This window comes from Panulirus ornatus, chromosome 55, assembly GCF_036320965.1.
Source record: "Panulirus ornatus isolate Po-2019 chromosome 55, ASM3632096v1, whole genome shotgun sequence".
Taxonomy (NCBI): domain Eukaryota; kingdom Metazoa; phylum Arthropoda; class Malacostraca; order Decapoda; family Palinuridae; genus Panulirus; species Panulirus ornatus.
In genome coordinates this window covers 18,559,594-18,572,356 of record NC_092278.1, presented here as the reverse complement: position 1 = coordinate 18,572,356, position 12,763 = coordinate 18,559,594, and the positions used below count along the sequence as shown (strand labels likewise).

At 47.3% G+C, this 12,763-nt stretch overlaps 1 protein-coding gene across 4 annotated transcripts in view; it reads right to left on the bottom strand.

The window, feature by feature from the left end:
* Window positions 1-12,763, bottom strand: part of LOC139765490 (interference hedgehog-like) — a 150,324-nt gene that overhangs the window by 45,323 nt on the left and 92,238 nt on the right. For 2 of the 4 annotated variants that reach the window (XM_071692921.1, XM_071692922.1), the window contains one exon: window positions 8,690-8,815. In XM_071692921.1, the coding sequence (XP_071549022.1) occupies window positions 8,690-8,789 (100 nt within the window). In that variant the 5' untranslated portion in view covers window positions 8,790-8,815. Of the gene's footprint in view, window positions 1-8,689; window positions 8,816-8,955; window positions 9,100-12,763 lie in introns of those variants that run through there. The other 2 variants (XM_071692923.1, XM_071692920.1) reach the window with 2 other exon arrangements.

The window sequence follows — 12,763 nt, the reverse complement described above, 5'->3', positions numbered from 1 at the left end:
ACCAACACTAATACCAATTGCACCCTGGCACTGCCCGGCCCCCCCACCATACTCCCCGTCATGTGCACCTTACCTGGCTATCTCATGGATCGCTGCGGCGGAACTCTGGTCCCAAGATGAATATGGGGGCCCAGTATGTGCCCGGCTACAGAGCTACTAATGCCCCCGCCACCACCACAACCACCACCTTCACACATGATATACAAACACCGCAGGCAACCAGTAACCTCAGTGGTGTGTGTGTGTGTGTGTGTGTGTGTGTGTGTGTGTGTGTGTGTGTGTGTGTGTGATGAGGCTGCTTACGGTTGTTGCAGACAGCAGGGAATGTAACGAGAGCTTCGTTAACAGGGAGTACGTGGGAAGGACAGACGACACGAAACCAGACTGTCTATAACGAGGTTGTCCGAGGCATTTCGCATCCTGCATCCGTAATCTGTAGAGATGGAGACGCGATAGCGGAGCAGAAGGCTCCTCCCCCACCCAATGAAGACCCGATGGTTTATGAGGAGGTTACATGCTGGATAGCAATAACATCCTGCATTCCTAATGTATACCGTTGGAGACAAGATAGCGCATCAGAATTCGTGGGGGCTGTCATGAATGAGGGATGTGGCTATTTACGGTGCACTGGATGTAGAGATCGATTAGAACGAACGTCGGTAGTGAAGGACAGATGCTGGCGCTGAGGAACCACCTGGAGGAGGGTGAATGGGTGGGAAGCTGGGAGCTGCCGAGGGAGAAGGAGGGAAGAAGTGACTGCTCCAGGGGACTGATGAGGCTGGTGGTTGCAACGATGGCTGACTTCATCACAGGGAGGGAAGCTCTGGCGGATGATGTTATCGGGGTGGTGGGAAGGTTCTGGGAAAGGTGTGGTGAGAGGGGGCGGGCGCTATCGGGAATCAGGTAGGCAGAGATGCCTAGGACTGTTGGCAGTAGAAACCACAGGGACAGGGGAGGTTCTCCATTTTGAGGGACTCTGTCAACGACAAGGTGGGAGAAGTGAAGGCCGACGGGTATGAGGTCGTCCAGGGTGAAGGACTTCGGCGATAAAGCTGTCAAAAGATGTAAATATCGGGAGGGGATTTAGCTGTCGGATACGAGGTAAGAGGCTGTCATAGGTGACGGATGATGTCGATATGCCGTGGGTCTGAAGCCGTCCAGACTGGAGGGCGTTGTGAGTGGAGATTAGTAATCGTAGGAGGGAAGATGGGGGAGGGAAAGTGGGGGGGCTGTCGTGAATGAATTATGTCCTGTGAAGTTTGGGAATAATGCGTATGATGGAGGGAGTTCTCCAGGCCTCCATCGGCGGAGACTCATCTCTTTAACGCCACATCTTTTATCATACAAGCTTCCGGATTATCCAGTGGTACCAGTATATATATATATATATATATATATATATATATATATATATATATATATATATATATATATATATATATATATATATATATTTTCTTTCTTTCTTTCAAACTATTCGCCATTTCCCGCATTAGCGAGGTAGCGTTAAGAACAGAGGACTGGGCCTTTGAGGGAATACCCTCACCTGGCCCAATTCTCTCTTCTCTTCTTCCCTGGGGATAGGGGAGAAAGAATACTTCCCACGTATTCCCTGCGTGTCGTAGAAGGCGACTAAAAGGGGAGGGAGCGGGTGGCTGGAAATCCTCCCCTTTCTTGTTTTTTTTTAATTTTCCAAAAGAAGGAACAGAGAAGGGGGTCAGGTGAGGATATTCCCTCTAAGGCCCAGTTCTCTGTTCTTAACGCTACCTCGCTAACGCGGGAAATGGCAAATAGTATGAAAAAAAAAAAAAAAAAAAAAAAAAAAAATATATATATATATATATATATATATATATATATATATATATATATATATATTTATATATATATATATATATATATATATATATATATATATATATATATATATATATATATATATTTTTTTTTTTTTTTTTTTTTTTTTTTTTTTTATACTTTGTCGCTGTCTCCCGCGTTTGCGAGGTAGCGCAAGGAAACAGACGAAAGAAATGGCCCAACCCCCCCCCCCCATACACATGTACATACACACGTCCACACACGCAAATATACATACCTACACAGCTTTCCATGGTTTACCCCAGACGCTTCACATGCCTTGCTTCAATCCACTGACAGCACGTCAACCCCTGTATACCACATGACTCCAATTCACTCTATTTCTTGCCCTCCTTTCACCCTCCTGCATGTTCAGGCCCCGATCACACAAAATCTTTTTCACTCCATCTTTCCACCTCCAATTTGGTCTCCCTCTTCTCCTCGTTCCCTCCACCTCCGACACATATATCCTCTTGGTCAATCTCTCCTCACTCATTCTCTCCATGTGCCCAAACCATTTCAAAACACCCTCTTCTGCTCTCTCAACCACGCTCATTTTATTTCCACACATCTCTCTTACCCTTACGTTACTTACTCGATCAAACCACCTCACACCACACATTGTCCTCAAACATCTCATTTCCAGCACATCCATCCTCCTGCGCACATCTCTATCCATAGCCCACGCCTCGCAACCATACAACATTGTTGGAACCACTATTCCCTCAAACATACCCATTTTTGCTTTCCGAGATAATGTTCTCGACTTCCACACATTTTTCAAGGCTCCCAAAATTTTCGCCCCCTCCCCCACCCTATGATCCACCCTATGATATATATATATATATATATATCATGTCTTCAAAAATCTGTTGTTCCATCTATTCATAACTATATAACTAAATAATTCTGTCTCCAGTCCATTTATGACTCTTCTCTAACTTCCTCTCAATAATAATAATAATAATAATAATAATAATAATAATAATAATAATAATGATAATAATAATAACAATAATAATAAAAAAAATAATAACAATAGTTTAGTCAAATAACTGCAGCCCAAAGGCTAAAAATACAAAGAAAATACATGAAAATAAAGAGTGCTTCATGATATATGTAGAAAAAGCTGAGGTTACAAACAAACACACACACACACACACACACACACACACACACACACATACACATACACATACACACACACTAACTGGTCGAGCACTAACAACTCCTCCTACTCTCTGACCATATACACATGAGAGCAAGTCCGACACTGATCAATAAATTGTTCGTCTCCCACACGACCATTCTGATTTGAGTCCCTTGGGATTGTAGGAATAAATATCTCCTCACCGTACCTGATTTTAACAAGCTGCAGTGGACGCCCGAGCCGGCCAGTGCACTGCCTCGGATATCGCCTGGTGGATCACAGGAGCAGTGGGGTCAAAAGAACGCGCTGCGTAGATAAGACGAACTCACACAATCAACGTTGAGGTGCACGTGAGGTACTGAGGAATTTTCTGATAAGAAGGAGCCTAATAATAACCTAATTTAGAGGGGAAACGTCAATGAAAGTCAGTCTTGGCAACACCTATGATGTGCCGGGCAGGCAGGCGATGAGAGAGAGAGAGAGAGAGAGAGAGAGAGAGAGAGAGAGAGAGAGAGAGAGAGAGAGAGAGAGAGAGAGAGAGAGAGAGAGAGAGAGAGAGTGGATCACTCGCTGCTTCCTGTTGAAATCACGCGGAGGAATACGTCAGCGTGGCGTGTCCTGAGACTGCTCAGAGGGCTGAAGCGACACTTAATTACTGGCGGTCGGTCTGAGGCCAATGTGAGCTATGGCGATGCCAGGCTTAATCATATTCTTCACACGGTGATGCACGGTAATAAAAGTCTGGAAGGCTTTCCAGCACGAAGAAAATCTTGCACTGGAAACTGGAGGGTTCTCTCTTGAGGTGTATCACATCACCAGGATTACACAACATGCATTAAAAAGAGAGAGAGAGAGAGGGAGAAAGACGAGGCGTGCAGCATCAGTCAGCATGGCAGACCAGTCCCCTTACCATGGAAGCCACGTCGCATCAACCACCTGCAGAGGAGGCGACAACACCTGCAAAACACTGAAGGATGAGGGATGATGGTCGTACCTCCACCAGCCCACCGCTGCAGGACGGGTGTTGGCGCTGCTCTGGTCGACCATCAGTATGCTTGGAGCGCCGCCGCTCCTCCGTATCTGCAAGTCAATCCGGCATTTTGCATACGCTACAACGTACCACCAAGTGGCATCTACCGTCCGCACGTTCTCCTTAGCCATAAGGAATCGAAAGTTCCCTGTTACTCTCTCTCTCTCTCCTGCCCTTCCTTCCTTCTTCTTCCTCTTCCACTTTATGACCTCCTCCGTCGTAAACACATGCCAGGCAGCTGTAACAGAGACGATACCTCCCACACGCCCGACCACCATATCATCTAAAAATACACTATGGAACCACCCTCGTATCCAAAACTGGCGCCTGTATGAATATTAACAATTTCTAGGCACTGTTCCAGCGGTCGACCATCGAGAGGTACATAGCATGGCCTGAGACGACACCTCTCCAGCAACTTCAATCCACAGACGTCCCCTCCTCCTGATCATCATCAACGATGCCTTTCCATTTAATCAACTCTAAGTCTCCTACTCTGATCACCCCTCTCAATGCTCCTTATTGTCACACATAACCACACATAACCATAATCAAAAGTATTTTCCACTTCTTTTCATTCCCAATCCTTCTCGCGTTCTGTTCCTCAGAATGCTTCAGCTATTCCTGTGCTTGCTGATGCTCGGTTCTTATCTCTTTTTGCCTGCACGCCGGCATACTGCCACCCCCCTGGCCATCAAGTGTCGTGCTTACTGGCAATAAAGGCCATTAATGTCGCCTGGGAACCTCGAGTGAAAATGGCCGACAGTTAATTGTGGTCGGGGCCAGTTTAGTGACCCCCCTCTTCATGGCCTAGGTAGGCTCCGGGGCTGTACAGCTTGGCCTTGCATATGTCGCGGCTATACATACACCAGTCGAGGCTACAGTGATCAGATGTACCCAGCTCAAGCTATACGAACCTGGGCCACTCTGGTCTGTGCTATAATAGTCGCCGCACAGGTGGAAACACCAGCCATCCGCGCTATTTTCCTCGGGGCTTCTCTCTTACTGGTCAGGATTATAGTGGCGGGGATAAAATAACTGATTACACTGGGGCACAGTGTTTGTGACTACACACACACACACACACACAGTTGGGGAGGAGGGAGCGTGAGGGGTTATCTGATCTCAGTGGCAGAGTTGGGTTGACAATGTCCGCTGAGACAGTCGACATTCTACACCTCCGTGAGACGAACAACCTGGAATCTACTGGCACAAAGCAACACCCAGGAGCAGCCACACCAGGCAGCAGTCACACGAGGAAACAGTGTGGAAACACTGACACAGTAAAGGGGAAGTCACAAGAAGTAGTTGCCATCTTGCGGAACACTCAAGTCAGATAACACCAGCATCGAGCAGCAAGTAGTCATGCTAGGCCTCAATCATCCCACGCAGCACTCGAGAGGAGTGAGGAGCAGCAGACCAACGAAGGCAATTAAATGCCGCAACCTTAACAACAATGACCACAAGCAACAATCGTCACATTGAGTCTCTCCCAAAATGACACATCATTAGAAAAAAATAATTGAGCAGAACTGAGCAACATGAAAAGAAAAATGTTTTATACATCATTAAGAGTATGATGTGTATTCTTAATATACCTCCTGCACAACAGCTGAGGGCAAGATCCTCCTGACGCAGGGTTTACCCCCCCCTGCACCTCCACAGCGACATACCAGCCAGGGAGCCATTCACCTGGAATGCGTTTCAGCCCCTAATTTTCCCTTGTGCCGCGACACCACCATGATAAACAATTCGTCATGCACTTAAGTGATTCATCACATTCCCGCTCCTGAGCACTTGTCGGTCTCAGGGGATCACAGGAATTCCGTCGATACACGAAAGACAAAATCAGTGCGCGTCCTGACGACGCCAGTTCTTGGTAGGGACAAAACCCCCCCAAAATTCAGGTCATCAGAGGTCTCGACGTTAATATAATAAACCTTAGGGGTCGAATCGTCGTGCTCAAGGACTTAACGATGGTGGTCAGTGTTATCAGGGGGCTACTTCTTGTGTCCTGCATTCTCGACTGACGACTTACGACACCTCTTTACTCCCCTTCAGCATTGAGTGGTCTCTGTGGCTCCCATGGATGGAATTACCTCTTTACTTCCCCTTCAGCAGTGAGTGGTCTCTGTGGCTCCCATGGATGGAATTACCTCTTTACTTCCCCTTCAGCAATGAGTAGTCTCTGTGGCTCCCATAGATGGAATTATCAAACTCATTCTTGTGGCCTCTGTCATCAGACTGATGATGCAAAGTACTGTATGTAGGTTACACTAGCTCCTACATCACAAAAAATCTTTCAGGCAGAGTCACTAGATTAAACAACTCTTCTTGTGTCTGAACCAAAGAATGATTGGCGGTCAAAATTTTTTACTAAACGAGCAAAAAACTCAGAAACCTTGACTGAGAGTCTTGGAAATGCAAATCCTCTCTGGGAAATTAAATTCCTCGAACCAATCTGGAAACTGCATCCATCTTTTTTTTTTTTTTTGGCATGAAATACACAAGTCATCTACTTTATGAAAAGACTGTAGGCTAACGAAAGGACTTACCCCTGCAATGTCTATCGTTAGAATCATCTGGTCACTGGCGTCCGACAGGGACATCTTTTGTGACCTCTTGTATTCCTTTTTTGCGCTGACGCCTCACAGGATGAACATGGCCGACATAACATACTGGTCGCTGATAGCGGCACGATGTACTTAAACATATAACTTCCCTTTCAAGAGCTCAATTTACCGTATGTGACAGGGGGTACAATGAAGGAAACACTGTGGCTGCTGAGGGGCCTCCGCATTCGTCTCTGGGAAGTGGGCGGACGGGCTGCCTTCTGAAGGCTTAAAGGCCCGCGCCAGGATAACGTCTGGCGTATCATCTAACAACAACATATTCGTCTTGATGAACACGCCTAAAATTAAGCATTACCATAACCAGCGAGGAAGGTGAATGCATTAAACATATTGTTTACGATCAGCGAGAGAAAACTGATTCGTTACATCACTACTGTATTAGGAATATAACGTACTCACATTATTCGCTATATCACTACTGTATTAGGAATACAACGTACTCACATTATTCGCTACATCACTACTGTATTAGGAATACAACGTACTCACATTATTCGCTATATCACTACTGTATTAGGAATACAACGTACTCACATTATTCGCTATATCACTACTGTATTAGGAATAAAAAGTACTCACATTATTCGCTATATCACTACTGTATTAGGAATACAACGTACTCACATTATTCGCTACATCACTACTGTATTAGGAATACAACGTACTCACATTATTCGCTATATCACTACTGTATTAGGAATACAACGTACTCACATTATTCGCTATATCACTACTGTATTAGGAATATAACGTACTCACATTATTCGCTATATCACTACTGTATTAGGAATACAACGTACTCACATTATTCGCTACATCACTACTGTATTAGGAATACAACGTACTCACATTATTCGCTACATCACTACTGTATTAGGAATACAACGTACTCACATTATTCGCTATATCACTACTGTATTAGGAATATAACGTACTCACATTATTCGCTATATCACTACTGTATTAGGAATACAACGTACTCACATCATTCGCTATATCACTACTGTATTAGGAATACAACGTACTCACATTATTCGCTATATCACTACTGTATTAGGAATACAACGTACTCACATTATTCGCTACATCACATCAATACTGTATTAGGAATACAACGTACTCACATCATTCGCTATATCACTACTGTATTAGGAATACAACGTACGCACATTATTCGCTATATCACCAATGTTCAGGAACACAAGGCACTCACATCGCACGATCCAGGTTCACACGGCTCTTCACCAGTAAACCTAAATCCCCTGAGAAATGACTACTGAGACGGAATGCCCAGATTCTTATTTCAAGAACAGCCACGTAAAGTACGAAGAACTTAAAGCAAGAGTTTAACATCTTCCCTCGCCACTACATACAAAAAAAAAATAAACTATGAGACATACGTCAGAGAGAAGGGCTATTCTTAGAAAGGAAGAAATGGGAAGGAGACAAGCCAGAACCCTGAGGAACGCCGCAGGTGACAGGGGAAAGAGGTAGATCTGTCAACAATTACTCGGAATGATGGTAACGTTCGCTTCCACTTTCTCCTTATGGCATATATCACACCTTGATCAGGCGACGGCGCTTCTACCTGATCGTGTTTCCTGCCAGGAGGGTCTCTCCTCGAAGCTGTGCAGGGATAGGAATGCACAGATAAGGAATCTCCAGGGACAATGGGAGATACTGTGACGGATTGAGTTTCTGCTCGTGTTCTCTACCAATACACATCCTCAGACGATTCGTAATACGCGTTATCCGACACTTCAGAGACCTAACACAGGTACACATGTAGATGTAGTTCCTACGGTGAATGTAGATAAACGCTGGTATAGTGGGCAGGGGGATTCATTAAGCACAATAACTGAGTCAGTCGGTCCAACCTGCTCCTGATGACCGGTTCACGGGTATCTGAGAGATCCATCACGCTGTTAACAGGCAAGGTTAAGTCCGCTTCTCCCTGTCATACACCCAGCAGCTGGGAGTAGCCACACGAACCTGAGGAAGAACATAGAGGACACGTACCTTCGATAGAGGTAGCCAGCAGGAGTAGCTGCAGGAGGAGGAGGATGAAGGGGGTGGTGGCGGCCGTATGCCCAGCAGGACTCCGCTGGGGACGATACATAGCGGCGGCGGTGAGTGTCGGGTTACCTGCGGAAGACAGACCATCTGCGTGAGTCATGAGGCATCAGCGTAGCAGGTATAACCAAGGCAGACAAACAGCAACGGACCATTAGGTCTTCCTCACCACGCTCTTTCTAACACCGAAAGGTCGATCACATGAACCCTACCTGTATCCCTCTTAGTTCTACTGAAGGCCATAGAAGATGCAGCTGTATATCACTCTCTCCACAGTATTTACATACACAGGTACATATATTCAGAGGTACAGACATGCCATCAAGACTGGTTCTCCTCTTCACGTCCTGTGCTCTGGAAACTTAAAAAAAAAGAAATACTATATAAGGAGCTCCACTTGGGATAATACTATATATGGAGCTCCACTTGGGACAATACTGTATATAAAACTCTACTTGGGACAATACTGTAATCGGAGCTCCAACATTGGACATTACTGTATATATGGAGCTCCACCTGGCAATGGGAAAAAGCATTTGGTCCATCGTAGAAAACATACAACTTTCCAATATGAATACTATGCCTACTTCTCCGCACAGTTTCTCGGCCGATATTCTAATGTGTATACGAATACTACTCGGTGGTTGTCTTCTTGTAAAATCAAGTCATAGCAAATTTGAATAGTATGTATCAGAGAATATTTGTTAATGGCAAGGTTGAACACTTTCTAATAATTACAGCACAGCAGAGACGCCAAAAAATATTCGGTGGATAAAAAATAATGTCAACATTCTATCACCTTGAGCACAACGATATGATCCTTGAACACGACGGTGCGACCCCAGAGCGCGACGGTGCTACCCTTGAACACGACGGCACGACCACTGAGCAAGACGGTACGACCTCTGGCTGTGATGGTCCGACCCTCTGGGATCAAGTCAGAGGCCGGGCCATCATGCCGCCCAAAGGACGCAACGTCGTGCTCAAGGGTCGCAACGTCGTACTCAAGGGTCGCAACGTCGTGCTCAAGGGTCAGCGTCGAGCTCAAGGGTCGCAACGTCGTACTCAAGGGTCGCAACGTCGTACTCAAGGGTCGCAAAGTCGTGCTCAAAGGTCGCAACGTCGTACTCAAGGGTCGCAACGTCGTACTCAAGGGTCGCAACGTCGTACTCAAGGGTCGCAAAGTCGTGCTCAAGGGTCGCAAAGTCGTGCTCAAGGGTCAGTCGAGCTCAAGAGTCGCAACGTCGAGCTGAAGGTTCGTATCGCTGCGTTCAAGGGTTGTATCGTCTTGCTAAACGGATCGACAACCCAGCGAAAGAGAACATGCCACTACCTCAACATCTTACCGCCAAGTGTACATAGCGACAAACTCGCAGATGATTTCAAACTGGAAATCCACAACCCTAGTCTACAACGTAACGGGATGCTGCCAAAAACTTTGGCTAGCGGACGACGAACACCAACAACCTGGTCTATCAAACGACCGGCTAGAAAACCAACCAAATTTATAGCCCATGAAGACATCATGTTCCCATAACTCGCTCTCGTAATTTCCGATGGAAGGAACCGCGAGAAATTACAGATAAACCTTCCTATCTATCATCACATGAAGACTATTTACGAGGAGCTTTGGCTGGTATGCGAACCCTCGTCCTCACTCCCTGTGCTAGTGATGAACCTCTTGTCCAGGACCCAACGCTGTTACACTCAACTAAAACTCTTCCTCTTTTTGCCACTGCTCGACCTGACTTGTAAACAGGACCATCAGTTATGGCAGCGAAAACATGAACATTTGTCAGTGTCTCGGGTTACAGCCGTGGTACACGCAGGAGGACACTCCTAAATACCTGTCGCATATCAACGGGTGACAAAGAAAGGATCCCTCTGGCTCACGGCGGGGCTGGCGAGAGAAGGGGAGGTCTCGTGGCTCATGGCGAGACAGGCCAGGAGGAGGAGATCCCTCTGGCTCATGGAGGGACCAGTGGTCTGTTCTGGTCGCTTACCTGCGACACTTTTGTCCACTGAGGCCACGGTGGTCTGGAGTTCCTGTCTACTCCCAGGCCAGCAGCAGCAGCAGGGAGGTGAGGGGAGACACGTGAGGGAGAAACAGCGATATAGAGGTACCAGGACAGGGAGAGGCAACAAGTCAAGCTGAGGTATACCGGCATGAGGAGGCACTAAGTTAAGCTGATGCAGCAGGGAAGGAACAGGCAGCAAGTACTGATGGAGGTGGTAAACGCGGTGGTGGTGAAACAGAAGGGCAGAGAGAGAGAGAGAGAGAGAGAGGGCGGGGGGGCGGAACGGAAAAGGGAGAGACAGCAGGTAGAGAGACACGGCAGAAGAGCCACAGTCAGTGTGGAGGAAGGATGGTCTGCAAATATCGAAAAAAAAAAAAGTAAAAACAGCAAGGGACAGAAGGTCGGAGAAGGCGTGTCGGCACGTACGAGGGAGGCAGGAGGTGAGGGAGGCAGACACTGCAAGCGACGTCTCTTACAAGAGAAAGGTTGCAACATGAAGCAGGAGAGTTCTCAACACGTGTCTCCCGTCACCACACAAGCCGGCCTCTCCCTCCGTCACTCCCTCCCTCCCTTCCCGTCCTTCTAGGCTCGACATGAACCCTTGAGCACGACGGTATACGTCCCTTGGCGCTCTGACCTGACCCTTAAGGATCTGATCAAGGGCCATGTCATCATACATGGGTCGCATCGATCGTGCTCAAGGGTCGTATCGTCGTGCTCAAGGCTCGTACCTACCCATCCGTGTATGCCCCGTCTTCCTCCTCTTTGTGTTCCTGCGACCACTCCACCTCCACCTCCTGCTCAGGCAGGCTGGCAAGCAAGCTCATCTCGAAGTGTTCCACACAATAGACTCATTACTGACTCGCCTTTGACAGGTTAATGCTCAAGTTTTTCCCCCAACCTCGGGACGATTTTCTTGTGCCACTTCATTCTCCCGCGATTTCTTTCACGGTCCACTTCTTGCTCCGCTTCGCGCCCGCATCTCACAGCAGATTCCGAGGCCAGAGATCCCTTCTTCGTTGCTGCTGCTGCTGCTGCTTCTGGTGCCCCAGGCGACACCTGAGCCCGTCTTCAGGTGCCTGTGACAGGTGTGCACTTTACCTCTTAGCAACATTATCATTCCGCCCAATTTCCCCCGGAGTGAAGCCCCCATCTGCCGGGGGATAGAGAGAGAGAGAGAGAGAGAGAGAGAGAGAGAGAGAGAGAGAGAATGTCATCACGTCTTGACAGCGTTGGTCAATGTGATACACAAGAAGCTGGACACGACAACCAACACGGTAATGAAGGTGGGAGGGGAAAATCTCTCTGGGTGCCTGGAGGGGCCCTCGTATCCCACAGCGTGTCTGTGTGTGTGTGTGTGTGTGTGTGTGTGTACAAGACCGACTCCATAACCAACGGCCCCCAGACCTTGCTCCAAGACGTCATCATCCCTGACGCGAGGACGAACGCTACAAGGTCAAGGCCAGACGTTCCCCACCCACTCCGTCAGGAGGCGGGATTTGGGAACGTGTGTGTGTGTGTGTGTGTGTGTGTGTGTGTGTGTGTGTGTGTGAGCCAACGAGAAACAAGAGCTCCAGCAGACTCCAGACGCACCGCCGTGAGCAGGGAAACCCAACACAGCCGACCCCCCAGGAGGCCATAAATCAAGCACAGGCGACTGATGCACACAACGAAGACGCGAGGGGCAACACGTCCACAGGAAGGAGTCGTTGAGTCGTGTTCCCTACGTGACCCAGAACGCGACCGGCAAATAATTCTGCAGGATCTCGTAAAATCTGACAGACGACGACGACGACGCTGGCAGAAAAAAAAAAATGCCTGAGGGGGGGAGACATCTGCATCTTTTACGTTTTCTTTCCCGGGCTGGAGGAGCAATATAAACACTATGACACTCTACATTTTCCTTATGCTGAACTCTGGTTATCATGATGAGTTCTCGTTTTAATCTTTAAATCCATGAATGTGAGATATTGAATTTGGAAGATATTACATTTTCTTTGAA